The sequence below is a fragment of the Anoplopoma fimbria genome, chromosome 11 (genome assembly GCF_027596085.1).
Source record: "Anoplopoma fimbria isolate UVic2021 breed Golden Eagle Sablefish chromosome 11, Afim_UVic_2022, whole genome shotgun sequence".
NCBI lineage: Eukaryota > Metazoa > Chordata > Actinopteri > Perciformes > Anoplopomatidae > Anoplopoma > Anoplopoma fimbria.
This window is the reverse complement of record NC_072459.1, coordinates 7,613,490-7,629,194: the sequence shown is the minus strand read 5'-3', so window position 1 is coordinate 7,629,194 and position 15,705 is coordinate 7,613,490. Positions and strand designations below refer to the sequence as shown.

Here is a 15,705-nt window from a genome sequence, read left to right as displayed (position 1 = left end):
TTTGGTTTATTGGCTCAACATACCGTGGAAAGTGAATCCCTATGAAGTATTAAAACAATGGTTGTGTAATTTAGGAATATCTTCTTCATATCTTCTCAGATTTAAGCTGTATTTGAAATGCTAGCCTGGCTAACATTAGCTGCCTGTAGCTTTACACGTCTGTTTGTCATTTTGAGCTACTTTTTAAAGCTACTCTGTCTCATTAGCCTTCACAAGACACATGTTAGCAATGCTAGCTGGCAAGCTAAAGTTTTAACTAGCTAGCTAATGTGCTAAAAACTCATCACTCCCATCAAAAAAAACTAAAAAAAGATCATAACACCACTCATAAAACCAACCTAAATATCTTCTCCTCCCATGAAAAAAAAATATATAAAAAATATATATTTTAACTCAACATAAACCAGCCTACATCGGTTCTTACCTTCAGCAGCACCTCCACGTGGTCACCACAGTCGCACGCAAAGGGACCGTCTTGACATGCGCATGCGCAGTAAGGCACTGGTAAATAACGAGCCTAAATAAAGGTTTTCTAGTCTAGTGTCTAAATATACAGTACCAGTCAAAGGTTTGGACACACCTTCTCATTCAATTTTCTTTATTTTTATTTTTGTTTTTTTTCTACATTGTAGATTAATATTGAAGACATCCAAACTATGAAGGAACACATATGGAATTATGTGGTAAACAAACAAATGCTAAACAAACCAGAATATGTTTAATATTTTAGAATCTTCAAAGTAGTGGAATGAGAAGGTGTGTCCAAACTTTTGACTGGTACTGTATAGTATGATAATAATAGTATTATTAGTATAGTATAAAAGTTTATGTTGAATATTCTGTTTTTCTCAAAGTTGTGGTTTATGCTGCTGCAGTTATATTAAAGTAAATTATAAAAAATGTTTTGGTCCTTTCTGGAAGGAGGGGCCAGGTGTTTGATACAACTTCAGAAAGAGTTGAGTGAGTGAGCTATTTTGACATTATGACACTGAACATATTAACTTAAAGATTCAATCAGTATTTATGATGAAAATTAGACTTCCTTGAGGAATTGATGTCCAACAGAAATCATTTTTTCTCCAGCTACAGCACACAGATCTGCTTTGTATTTGATAGACAGACAGACAGATAGATACTTCAGAGGCTCGAACTCTTGCTTAGCAGAATTAGTGTTAATGTTTACCATGGTAGCATCCTATCTGTCAGACAACATAACATTAGAGTGCTAAATTTAAAATGAAAGTTTATTCATTTTCATTTTGCCTTCACCCATTAACAGCCGAGATCGGCTCCAGCACCCCTGTGACCCTTAACTGGATAAGCAGGTTACGAAAAATGAATGAATGAATGAGTTTATTAATTTCAATAAAACAGCAATATTACACAGTAATAGGATTTTCATGACCAGATTAAACCACATTCACCTGAATCAATACAGTAATAGATCAGATACTGTACCTTTGACCATTTGCACCCATAATACATCAGCATAGAGTATCATATTAATGATCATTGCATAAGTAATGAACTCATGAAAATGAGGCGATATTCCTCCAAAAGTGCTGATTTGTCATTTTCACTTCATTAAATTTAATGAATTAATACAGGGAATTTAAAAGGACAGTGGGAAGATTCCAGTGACCAAAACATAGAGTCATAGAGTCAGAATCAAATTATATTGCATCACTCTCATTCATATGGAAACGCTGAGAGGCAAGTGAGAAATAAAACATTTGCAGTGATCGATATTCTAAGTATGATTTAAATTGTTTTCTTTCCGGTGTTTATGACAAACAGGATAATCAGAATAATCTTTCCAAGTTCCTAGAAAAAATATCATCTGTGAAACAGTTTCTTTTACTTATTTACTTTTTTCCATGTGTGAAAACAGGTTAACCTTGTTTGTAGTTGTAATACCCATTTTGGCCACAAGAGGCTGAAGTGCACCACTACCTTATTTTCTAAATATAACTTAAAATGTTTTCTTCCAGGTAAGTTTTAATTTCTCCATTAACTCTAAACACAAGGTTCATGTATTGTGTGTGAGCAAATTATGCAAATCAAAACTCAACTGGAAGAAAACATGAATGCTTTTATGACTATTCTTAACAATTAACAACGGTTCACTTTAACCTCTTGTGGCGGAAATGAGTGTTACAACAACAAACAATGTAAAAATGCACCTGACAAACCACCTGTTTCACAGATTAAAAGAGGAAAGAATTTTACTTACTTACTTATCCTGGCAGAAAAAAAATGTAATTAACTTAGAAAGATTATCCTGGAAAAACATTTTTTTTACCCATTTTTAATTCATAAACAAAAAAGAGAATTTTTTTTAAATCAGACTTAGAAAATGGACAACCAGTTTTTTTGTTTTTTCTCACTTTCTTCTCAGGGCTTCCGTACATTTAACATGTAAACAAGGTAAAACCTTAAAATCCTATGCAAGAAGCTAAAACTAGAACTAATCATTGTTCTACCACAAAGGCCCCAAAGTAATAACACATTTACAAGTATTTTGTATCCACATTAAAAAAAGGCTTAATGAAAGCTCCTTAATCCTGGAAGGACTGAAGCTTACAGAGATTGCACAGAAAAAAAGACAATACAGTATTGATTAATACAGTACAATGAAACCGAATTGATTTCACACCAGCCTGGTAATGAGGGCAGCCGGTCATGCACATCATGCCTGAGTCAACAGCATGCTACGACGACAAGTAGCAGCCTACGCCATGCCACATTCACCCCGTACGGAGAAGTCAAATTTGATCAAACAGCATCAGGATACCTCTCAAGAAAAATAAAATAAAACCGAGCCCTTATGCGTGAGCACATTCATTCAGTCAGCTGCTTTCATTTCTTCTGGCAGAAGTTGTCGTATTTGCTGCAGGCCTTCTGCATGTCTGTTAAGAAGCTTGGAACCCCGGTCTGTTAGAGACAAACACACAAAAAGAGCATCCATCGTGAACACATGTGCCAAAACGACCCAACCACCCAGGAGGGGCAACACAAAGAGAGAGAGAGGGGCTGGATGACATCACCCTCGCAACACATCTGCTCACAATAACGATGGGAAAGAGTATAGAGCGGCCGGAGGGGCGGAGCTCTCTGAGGGCCTGTGACTGAACCTGTCCAGCGCCCTCTCAAAGCGCTCATCAAAGATCTGTTCGAGCAGGTTAAAGGTGAACATGTGCACTGTTTTGAAGACTATGACGTGTCCGGAAAGGGAAATTGTTTCTTCGCGACTTTTTTTAGCTGTTAATACAGTTTAAATACATCATATTGTCAAAATGTTTGAAACAAATGTGTCACTTTTAGGCTCTGTACAACAGATATTAAGGTTTTCTTTTCTAACCCTGAGCATCAGGACCATTTTGTGGTATTTATCTATTGAATGAATAGTAAACAAAAAACAAATGCTCTTCAGACAGAGAAACATAACTAAACAATGGATAGCTGATCAGCTGTGACACACCTCATATTAATTGAGGCCTTGATTCCTCTCTCCTCGCATCTCTTCCTGCCAGGAGGCGAGGAGGCAAGGAAAGGAATCGAGGAGGCACAAAATTCCCAAAATGAGAAAGACCCCTAGAGTCACATGCGTCTACGTATCAATACACCACCACTTCCTCTAAGTTTACACTCCTCGTCTGTTTTTTTTTCTTTCACTTGTGCAGCTAAGGAATCATAATCCCCACAGGCAGCCGTTCAAATCATACAAATCCCCTTCTTTGTTTGGAAATATCTCCAAATGAAGCAGGTTCACATAAACTGAACCCTTTCATTTCTCCTGTAAACAACGCAAAAACATGGTCATAACACTTCTCAATGAGGAAATGTTGATCATGTGATTCATCTGTAATTGATCAGCGAGGCCGGTGCAGCTTAAGCTTCTAAATGGGTCATTCAGGTTTAAAGCTGTGAACGTTTTATGCTTACATAATGTTTGTACTTATTGCAGTAAAATGAGTGTTAAAATAAAATAAAAAACATTCATGCACTCACCCCCGCTGCCCAGTTCACCAGCCAGGTAGGAATACTGCCACCGGGGTTATCGAAGTAATTCATGAAAACTGAAACAAAACACATGTTCATCAATCAAATGTTTGGTTTGATTTGAAAAATGTAAGAAGACTGGAGTAAAAAATGTGATAACAACATTATGACAATGTGATAATATCTTGTTATTGTTAAAAAAATCAATCAATGTTTTTAAAATCACAGTTTCTAAGCAAATTTCAATTAAAATAAAACATATTTCTCAAGAGTTTTCTTTATGAAATAATTATTATAATATTAATAATAATAAAAATAAGAAGAATAAGAATAATTAAGTATAATAATAATAATAAAAATAATAAAAATAAGAAGAATTAAGTATATAATAAAATAATAAAAATAAGAAGAATTAAGTATATAATAATAATAATAATAATAATAATAATATAAGTATAAATGTATTATATCAACGTCATTATTTTTATGTTTTTACACATATTTTCCCTATTCTTATGTGTAGTAATATTTTAAAAAATGACATTACAATATTAAAATATTAATTTATTGCCATATTAAGCAGGCCTATCCAAAAGTTCAATTTATCATTATATAAAACTAAGAAATGTCAAAAGTTCACTAGAAAACACAATTTATTTTAAATCTTTGCTGATAAAAATCTCATATTTATGATTTTTGATACATTTTTGATGCTGTCATGCTTATAAATCCACCTAATTTCCTCACAGCATAATATTCATTCCTGCAGTGGAATCATTATATTCCATCGTCAGGCGTCACCTTTAGTCCCACAGCCTCCGTCGCTCTCCAGGGCGACGCTCTGCTTGTAGTCTTTGACTCGCAGCACGCCACTGTTTTCTGCACACGGTATCTCCGGAGCACTTCTGGCCAGGATCACGCTGATCTTCCTGCCGTCCACGTCCAGGTTTCTGCGCTCCCTCATGTACACATACTGAGGGTCCAGCTGTTAGGGAAGACTCTATCTCTTGGGAGAAACATATGCTCTGATTTCAACTCTAGAAACCGGGCTGGATGCTCACATTTGTTTTTGTCCGGGTGAATTTTATTTGTGTCCATCAGAAGGATACATCTCTGTTTGACAGAGGAAACGGGTATTTTACTTCCCAGTAGATCGCAGTCTGTCCACTGAAGTCCTTCTCATAGAGCTCTAAATAAAATAGAGAGAGAACACATTAAATAAAAAAAGCAGCTTAACATCAGATACGTATATAGGTGGATGGATACAGATGCACTTAAATGTGCTGTATGTTGTTTTTCCATCTCAAGGAAAGGAAAATAAAGTTAAAAGCAGACACTGGAAATATTGCCAATGACCAAATTATGCAATTTGAAGTAATAACAAACAACTTTAACCCCCACAGAAGGCTAAAGTTCACATTAAATAAATGACATTCTGCACATGCAGTAAGAGACTTTAGATGATCTCACAGGCTGCAACCAAAAGACATTAAATTATTATCCGTCTTAACAGTAAAAGTTAACGTGTAGCTTTGTCAGTTGGTAGTTAATTGCTAATGCGACCTGCTGCAGGTCTAGATACATTTTTCTTTGAGCGAGAGACAAATGAGAAAATACAAAAAGACTATGCTACCAAAACAACACAAAAAGTGCCACTTTGGAGAAAGAAAAAGCTACTTCAACTAGCAACAAACGGACAAATGTTAACTATGTAATTCAAACTGTACATCTGCTTCTAACAGACTAGGCAGCTACAACACAGACAACGTTACCTGCATTACTGTAGAGGTGCATGAAGACCAGGATAACAAATTAAACATGTTAAAAAAACATTTTAATATAAAGTCATTTTGTCAGCAACAGAACTAATGACACTAATGTGAATATGAAGACGAATTCTTAAGCAGGAGAGATGAGGGAGAGTTGATTTGGATGGAAAAGACAATTATGTTTTTTGTTTTTACCTTTCACATATTTATCCCAATGTTTCCGATAGGCCAAGTCCATGTAGACGTCTGCACACAGCTCTGCAGTGCAGGTGTCGAGCACGCCAAAGACTTTGTACTCATAAAGTCGAGTTTCCTGAAAACAGCATGAAACATGAAAGTTCTCTCTCTAGACCAAAAGCAGACTGCATGCCACACCAAGAGAATGTAACTGATCCCCCCAAAACCACATAATACTGTGATTAGAGCATGCTGTCTGCATGCTGTCTGCATGCTTACACACCCTCTCTCAAGTATGTTGGATTTGATTCAAAAGAAACAAGCAGAAACAGGTGTGGTCGCTCCACTTCACTCACACGAATAAACCTCACACACTGCATTTATCGTCACTGATTTTGTGTGTCTACTTGAAGAGGAAGTGAAAGTCACACCAAACTCCATTCCCAAAAACATCAGTTTAAGGTTGTCTTGTTTGGCAGTGGAAAGAATATTAAACCTCAATAATTAATAGATACACATACAATAATACCATCGTGATAATACCACAGTGCTTTATTAGGAGTTTCTAGAGACTCAAGCAGTGACTTTTGCTCTGGTTTATGCTTTTAGATGCTTGTTTAAGAAAGGAGATGCACTTATGACTTCTGGTGACTAGTAGTTCTCTTGAATACCTATGTTGAATACACTTATTGTAAGTCGCTTTGGATAAAAGCGTCTGCTAAATGACTGTAATGTAATGTAATGTGTCCCATAACATCATTCTTAACCTTTAAACCAAATATTAAAAAATACAGCCGGGAGACAGTAATGAAGTAGTTCAGTATAACATAATGTAATTAAATTGAAAAGCTGGAATTACCTACACAAGACGCAAGACGCATTAAAGTCCCTTGAACTACAAATAAAATATCATGTTTAAACCTTTTTTTTTATCATATAGTGGAACTTTGATTTTATAAATAAACAGAACAATTGTGGGGAAAAAAGTTCCCAGTCAAAATTGTTATGATTTACCAATTTTTCTTTTCTTTTTTTTTGTATCACCTAGAATATAATTCAAAGAGCACTTAAGGGAATGCAGTATGCAGTGGTATGCAGTTGTATATCACTATGTTATTTCATTTTGACATGTTTTGTTTCCTTTCACCTTTCATCAAGACAAATTGTATGTGCTAGGTGTCTGCCGAATTGAAGAATGGATCTTTCTGATTTCATAAATGTATTGAATCAGGTTGCAGGATGTGTTTTTATGCAACCAAAGGAGAGCCACAATTAGATTGACAGATTTGTAAATGGAGTTTGGTGGGAACAAGTAAAGCCGGTCCAACAGCTCTCGCTCTCAATTTCCGGTTATGTCCCCATGTTGACCGCTAGGAAATCACTTTTTCTTTTTTTTTTTAAATTAATGTTGTCAATACATGAATCACATAAATAAAAAATAAAAACATATTATTTTTGTAAAGGAAGCCTGGAAGTCGGTTTTGATAGTGATGCTACCGGCTCTGCAGAGGAAACCCAGAGCCACACAGCCTCATTCATTCATATGTTTAGTTTCTTTCTACCTTGTCATAGAGCCGGTAGATCTTCACTCCCATCGTCTCCACGAACAGCTCCCATCCTCCCTCCAGCTGCGGCTCATCGAGCTCTCTCCAGGCGCTCTGGAACTCCTCATCTGTAAACTGCAGCGACATGACGGCTCCTCTGTGAACGTGAACGCATCATCTGTCACAAGGCAGCTACACCTCCGGTCATAGCTTTCAAAATAAAAGAGCATGTGGTTGATGTTTCTTTACAGCATATCAGTCAGAGATAGGAAGTAAACACTTGACTTATTTTTTAATTCTTGCTATACATTATACCACATGATATCATATTATATTTTATTTATTCAACACTAGGTAATATTGCTGCACTAAACTGCACATCATGTCAAAACTTTCACTGTGTTATACTGCATATCATATTTCTGTACTTTACTTTTCTTATATACTATGTTATATTGTAGTATTATACTGTATATGAGGTTATACAATACTATAGTACTGCACTTATTGCACAACTTATTCTATGTGTCATTTTCCATAATATATCACAATGTACCATATTACACTGACTTTTATATTAAATTAAATTAAATTAAAATATATTATATTATATTATATCATATTATATTATATTAATTATTCATCCAATATTAGTCTAGCGTACACGTTTTTCATAGACTTGTTGACTCTCTGCTATTAATCACACCACTGTCACTTTACCATGTCATTTTGTCTCTAAATGCCTCATAGTTTCTGCTTTTATTCTATTCTATTTTATTATTTTACTTTCTATATTTTTGGGTATTCAATTCTATTAGTATGCTGCTGCAACAACTGAATTTCCCCATTGGAGATCAATGAAGGCGTGTCTTTTCTTATCTTATCTAATCTTAAGTTATATTCTTCATGTACTCCTCCCATATAGCAAACATTTGAACAAACATGTTAGTCAGATATGCATGACTGGAAGCATTCTTGTTAATCTTTGCTTGTTTGCAAGTGTAGAAACATGACATTTGAACACAAACTACATCCACTCCTTTAGTCGTATCTATCCTTCCTTATACTGTTACAAGAAGACAAACTGAATATTATGCTGAATATTGTTTAAAAAAAAAACATGTTTCACTGTGATTGAGAGAAGGAGATGACAAACCAAAACCCCAGTTCCCACTTGTTTATGAGCGATAATCAGTGTTATGCAACGGAGATAAAATCCCTCAACAGAAGGAGGAGAACAAACACAGTGTGAATGTATTTACAGTGTTTGGAACAGGTGTGTGCGTCCTCGACAACAACATGTCAACAAGAATGATGCCTGAGAGATTGTCACACACAGCTCTCACATACTGTAGTCAGCATGGAAATCCAGTGAGAAAAACAAAAAGATCAGTCACAAACCGTGACAGCAAGTCAATTATTCTCACATTTGTTAAACATTTGTCCTCTTGAAAAAAATAGGGTTACATTTCTCCAAATGTTGAAGTTGCTGAATCAGTGTGGATATTCAGGTTGTGGAATCTTGCTGCACTGACCTCTGCAGGTTGAAGGTGAAGACGAACATTTCACTTCACGTCTGACCTGTTGATTCGACTGATGACTCGAACGTTGTAGGAGTCTGACTGGAGAATAAAGGTTCTTATAGAAGACACCTCCATTCATTTCAGTCATTAGTACCGCGTTTGTTTTTCTCCATCTGTGAGTCCCCTAATTTTATACAGGTGCCATACTGAATCGCTGGATTAACCCTTTCATCAGAAACTGACATAATGTGTTAATGTAGTTCTGTGTTATGGTGATTTATGGTTTACGTCATGTTGGTTTCTTTTATTTTGTTGCATTTTTTTCTTTTTTTTTTGGGGGGTTTGCCAACTGCTGAAGATGTTTTCTTCATATAATAATTAAAATAATATTTGTAGCAATAATCAGAATAATCAGAATAATAATATCAAATAATACATTGTTTAAATGGCGCCTTCCACAAGACTCTTAGTCACCTTATATCACATAATAATATTCATATTTATCTATGATATTCTATTTACTTGTTTTATTGAATTTAATATTTTATTGTTAATGTATTTATCACAATTTTCAATATATTGAGCTTGTATCTTTTTGTTTTTTATTTTAAGAAATCTAATTATATAATAATATACTATCATATCATATCATATCATATCATATCATATCATACAATACAATACAATGCAATACAATATAATATAATATAATATAATATAATATAATAAAATATAATATAATAATAATAAAATAAATATAATATAATATAATATAATATAATATAATATAATATAATATAATATAATATAATATAATATAATATAATATAATACTTAGAATTGAGCTCCAGAGGCAGTAACGGAAAAGAACAGATTTTACCTTCAGAATAAAAGCTTCCAACGAACTAAGAGTAATTACAACAAATGCTGGCAGCATTTATTTTGAAAAGCCCGACTGTAAACTGTATTTTCCCCTCATTGTTTTGAACTTCACGCTGCAGTCATCGATACTTGTAATAGTTGCTCTGAATGGGGATGGCAGTCCGAGCAGCAGCGGACTGCACAGAGGAGCGCTCCTCATGAATGGGAGTCAGATTCCATCCGACAGAGCAAGAGAAGAACAAAGAAGAAAAACAAACATCCACTTTTAATTAACTGAATATTTTATGAGCGACTTTGACTCAGAGGAAAGTTTCACTGCAGCAGAAGAGACTTTAGGAGACTGAGCAACATGGAAAACGGCTGTGAGGTAACTAACCTTTCGTCTTTCTCTACTTTGTCGAGCACCCAACCTGCAGTTTGGGTTTGAGGGTAATTAATTCACCTAATTAACTATGAATCCACCAGGCCCTGTATGAATTCAGATTAGATTAATGGTGGTGCAGATTAATATTATGGGAATTTAGAGGATCATTCAAAATTCGGACTTTTTCCTCATCTTCAGTTATCCTAAACAAACATTTAACATGCAAACTTGTCAAACATAGTCAAATGATTGGTTGTAATGTTTTACTGTCGCTGAACAACTGAAGAAAACAGTAAAACAAACGTCAACTTTTTTTTTTTCATCAGAATCATTTGACTTCACAACTTTTTCTGTAAATCTCCAAGTAAAAATAATAAGTGTGTTTATACTTTGAGCAGTTCAAACAAAAGACTGATGTTTATTTTCTGGGATTGTTTTGCTTTGATATTTTTTAGAGTCTTAAAGAGGCCAAACTCTTCAACACTGAGCAAAGATTTAAGAAAATTCAGAAATAAAAGCCTTAATATTAATTTATCTTGCAATAAACACCTTCAACCACTATTTTCTGAAACAAAGGTCTAAATTAGTGCACGACTAGCATTATTTTCATTGATTATTAATCATTTTGTCAATAAGATGTCAGAAAATAGAAAAGTATGCACACTATAATTTCTCAACAACCCAAGAAGATGTATTCAATGTGCATGTTTTATTTGACCAACAGTCTAAAACTCAAAGAGATTCAGTTCACAATCAGACATAACAAAGAAAAGCATCAACTTTTGATGAGAAACAGCAAATGTTTGGCATCATTTGGAAAAATAATGAAACAACAAATTGGTTATCTATTATTATTGTTATCTTCGCTCTGTCAGGCAAAAAATCCTGGTGGAATCAACCAATTAAAAACTCACAATGTGGTTGCTTAAACACCCACATTTCCCCCGGCAGCCTAATGCTAAACATTTACTGGGAAATTACAGATAATTACAGTTATTCTACAGCAAAATACTGCTAAATCACAGTAATCTGGTAGACTTTGCTGGGAAATTACAGATAATTAAAGTTATTTTACTGCAACATATTGCTAAATCACAGTAATATACTGGCGTAGCTACTGTGAAGTCATAATAAACCTGTAATTTCACAATAATTTACATACCTTAATGTGAAAGTAATGCAACTAGTAGCCAGTAATTTACTCTGAATGAAGAGTCAAGTAATTAACAGTGTACATAATACATAACTATAGTAGTACAAAGTCATGACCCCCAGTTTAGGAACCACTAGTTTGAAGAATGTCAGAACTATATTTCACCATTTTAATTAAAATGATGAAATAAAACTCTGACAATGATGGAAAGTATAACTGACAATGTGTTCCTCATTTATTGTCACTCAGAGTCAGACGTGTGTGTGGGGGGGGAGTGCTTGTGAAATTGCTGGTGATTTCGAAGCTCCTCGCATTTCACAGAGCAGTTTGTAATGTCATATCCTGCGCTCTCCAGGGAATGTCTCAGCTCGTGCGGGACCGAGCGGTCCTGCGTCATTCGGACACAACTCCCCCCCCCAGGCTGGGGTTGTGCAAAGAGGTTACTCTAAAGCAGCATGTGGAAGCGTTCGGAAAGTGGTGTCGAAATTGTGAAATGTGGGGTTGAATGGCTGTGTGTCCAGTGTTGAGCAACAAAGTTGTAATTTCATAAGTGTTTTTTTATTTTCCACATAGACCAGGAGACCCTAGCAAAGGAAAGGAGGTAAAAGGGCGTCAACGAGGAAACCATCTGAGGTTGGTTTTACCAGAAGGATCCTTGTTCCTGCGATGCCAGAAGAAGCCAATGAGGACGCCATGAGAACGCCAGCGACCCCAGAGAAGGCCAACAACAACGAGTGCCCCGCAGCCGCCGCGGTCAACATCCCCCTGGTCAATGAAATCCAGCTGACCGCCGCCACTGGGGGGGCGGAGCTCTCCTGCTACCGCTGCACCATCCCCTTCGGCGTGGTGGTCCTCATCGCCGGCATCGTGGTCACCGCCGTGGCCTACAGCTTCAACTCGCATGGATCCACCATCTCCTACTTCGGGCTGGTGCTCCTCTCGGCCGGACTGGTGCTGTTGGCGTCCAGCGTCGTCTGCTGGAAGATGAGACTGGAGAGGAAGAAGGAGCGGCGGCGGGAGAGCCAAACCGCCCTGGTCGCAAACCAGAGGAGTATTTTTACTTGAACCAGCAGGCGTCCTGGTTTTCTGATTCCGGAAAATGAAAGCCACCCTGACTTTTTGAGAGTTGGAGAACCAGCTGCAGACAGATGTTGTCCAGCATGTGTTGGATTTCCGACCCGTAAAAAAAGAACTTTGCCGGCAGACTCTCAAGGCCCTGAACTTAATGCTTTGAACACATTGTGAGGGATTTATTTGTCAAACAGACAGCGAGCATCTGGCGAGCTGGGAACGCAGCCAGAAGGGAATGTATCACAATTAAGATGAATTACCACTGTGCGAAGCGAGGTAGAGGAAGTCTCCCATTAATCTACCGCTGGATGTGGCGGCTTTGATTGTAATGGGAGGGATTGTGGTTTGAAAGGCCCAGGAGAGCAGAGAGGAACTGAAAGACACAGGGACAATGATTCATGCCTCATTTACTTCACTTCATCTCTGACATATCGGTTTGTGGAGCCTCAGCGATCATCTCACAGGGAATGATTAGGAACTGCCTGTTATGGAAGTATGGTACTAGATATGAGGGTTTTGTTATACATTTGCATATATATTCTTACAGCATATGTGATTAGAGGGCACATGATGTTGAAGAGAATAAGTAACCTAAAATATATGTTCTCTTAAAGCACTTTGATTATCATAGTCATCATATTCAGTATTAAACGTCTATTAACTAATAAAGGAGCCGAAGTGATACATCCAGAACAGTGCAACCCAGTCGGCACAGAAACATTTGTATGTTGTGAATGTTGACATTTTTTAAACCAAAAACAAGTTTCATGTCAGCCTCAGCTAACACTTGGAGAAATGCACAGTGGGACGTGGTTACTGTTTCGGAACGGTTGGTTAGGTTTAGGCTACAAAACTACTTAGCAACGTAACGTAACAACATAACGTAATGTAACAACGTAATGTAACAACGTAATGTAACAACGTAATGTAACAACGTAATGTAACAACGTAATGTAACAACGTAATGTAACAACGTAATGTAACAACGTAATGTAACAACGTAACGTAACAACATAACGTAATGTAACAACGTAATGTAACAACGTAATGTAACAACGTAATGTAACAACGTAATGTAACAACGTAACGTAACAACTTAACGTAACAACGTAATGTAACAACAATAATGTAACAACAATAACGCAACAACTTGTAATGTAACAACGTAACGTAACAACGTAACGTAACAACGTAACAAAGTAACAATGTAACAAAGTAACAATGTAACAAAGTAACAACGTAACAATAATTAATAACCGCCCTTTTCAGACTTTCTTATGTAACATATCAACAAAACACAACAACGTAACATACCTACGTAACATACCTACATAGCATACCTACGTAACAACGTATCGTAACAACGTATCGTAACAACGTATCGTAACAACGTATCGTAACAACGGAACATAACAACGGAACGCAACAACGGAACGCAACAACGGAACGCAACAACGGAACGTAACAACAGAACGCAACAGACGTAACGTGGCGAGCATCAATAAATAACAACTGCCCTTTTTTACGTCACATTAGGTGACAAGCCTCGCCTCTTTGCTTTACATGGGACACAAACTGCTGTCTCCTTTGTGAAAGTCCTGTATCTGTCCTTAGTGGACTTTCTCGCTCCTTATACTTATTATTATACTACGTAACTTTCAAACACGGACGCTCTTCATACTCGTTGTCACTCAATCTGACCAAATGCAAAAACTTTGACATTAAACGTATTCGAGGTTTGCAGAAACTTACAATGCCATTATTTTTCCTGGCGACTGGGTTGAATTGTGACGAGCTTTGCTTATTTTGGCAAACATTGGAAATCAAAATGAATATTGTATTGGGTGATGATCACCTATTGTCCAGTGTACTTCCATATTGTAAAGAAATACTTAATCTAGCGTATGTCTTTTTTCCGATGTAATCATTTGCATGTATTGGCTGTTACCAGGACGAGGTTTAATAAACTGATTGATAAACAAACAAGTAATGGTTTCACAGTTGGGATGATGAGTTTCAATGTTTATATGAACTTGGATTATTGGGACAGATATAAACATTCAACAGTTAATGGAAATCTATGTGTTGAGTTGGAGTCAGATTGAGGTTAGCCCACGCTAGCAGTTTCCCCCTGCTTCCAGTGTCTATGCTAAGCTAAGCTAACCATGTCCTGACTCTAGACTAAGCTTATATTTAAATAATGTTCGAACAGTTTCTTTTAAAAATTTTGACGAAGATATTTGCACCAAGATCTGACATATTTTTTAAAACAAACATGAATAATCCTTCTTTTAAGGTTTTAAAGGATTCCTCAAGTTAGTTTTGAAAGAGGACTTATTGAGGGATGCATTTCAAAGTTGAAAAATAAACTTGTCCGTGCCCTCAGGTGGACAAATTATGTAATTATAACACTTGTTTTATACCCCCTGTACCTAAATGTATTATTATTATTATTGGCCAACATACACATTGATACTGAATCGGTGAGGCTTTTAATGTTTATAGGTGTTTGTATTTCTTAGAGACGAGATACGTGTTGGAGAAGAGATGAGTTATTATTTTAACTCTCAGCTCTTTGCTTTCAGTGCTGAATTGAAGGAAATGCATCTTTTTCTCATGACGTACATGGGTGTGCCTGAGTCTTCAAAAGTATACAAGTCATTATTTAAAGTAATCAAACTGAATGTGTAATTGTGATGACATCAGAGTGCAGTTAAATGAAAAGGTTTTTTAAATATTAAAGGGTCCTTTCACTCAAATAACAAAGAAGGTTTTCACAAATCCTTCTATGAGATTTCTGCATCCTTCCAAACACAACAGAGGTTAAATGGAATTCAAAAAAAATGTGCTCAAAGCAATAAAAAAGGCCATAAAAAAACATAATTTGCCATAAACATTGTTTACATCTGCAGGTTGGAAAAAATCCACAAACAACGCAGTAAACTACTTTCTACCAAATTAAATAAGAGAAACCACAAAGATGTTGCCGTTGAATATTGTATATTGATATATCATAATATATGTAATTTGTCAATGCTGTGAGCACTACATCTGCAATTCCCACTGGACTTTATCGTATGAGGTGGAGACAGAAATCTCAAATATAACCATGTGAAAACCTCGGCAAATTAAACCAAAACATTCAGACTGCAGGAAAATACGATCAGTTTCTCAAATCAGATCTTTAAGACGGAGTGTCCGCACTGTTATTTGCAAGTGA

General features: G+C 36.1%; 2 protein-coding genes across 2 annotated transcripts; one reads left to right on the top strand and one right to left on the bottom strand.

The window, feature by feature from the left end:
- Positions 1–1,377: 1,377 nt before the first annotated feature.
- Positions 1,378–7,639, bottom strand: pctp (phosphatidylcholine transfer protein). Its single transcript, XM_054607894.1, has 6 exons — positions 7,511–7,639; positions 5,967–6,084; positions 5,112–5,191; positions 4,804–4,975; positions 4,012–4,079; positions 1,378–2,934 (listed from the first exon to the last, which is right to left on the bottom strand). Exons 1-6 carry the CDS (start codon positions 7,637–7,639, stop codon positions 2,860–2,862), a joined length of 642 nt encoding a protein of 213 aa, XP_054463869.1. The 3' UTR covers positions 1,378–2,859.
- A 2,435-nt stretch (positions 7,640–10,074) lies between these two features.
- tmem100a (transmembrane protein 100a) lies at positions 10,075–13,487 on the top strand. The gene is made up of 2 exons (XM_054608150.1): positions 10,075–10,264; positions 11,988–13,487. Exon 2 carries the CDS (start codon positions 12,081–12,083, stop codon positions 12,477–12,479), a length of 399 nt encoding a protein of 132 aa, XP_054464125.1. The 5' UTR covers positions 10,075–10,264; positions 11,988–12,080; the 3' UTR covers positions 12,480–13,487.
- Positions 13,488–15,705: the final 2,218 nt, after the last annotated feature.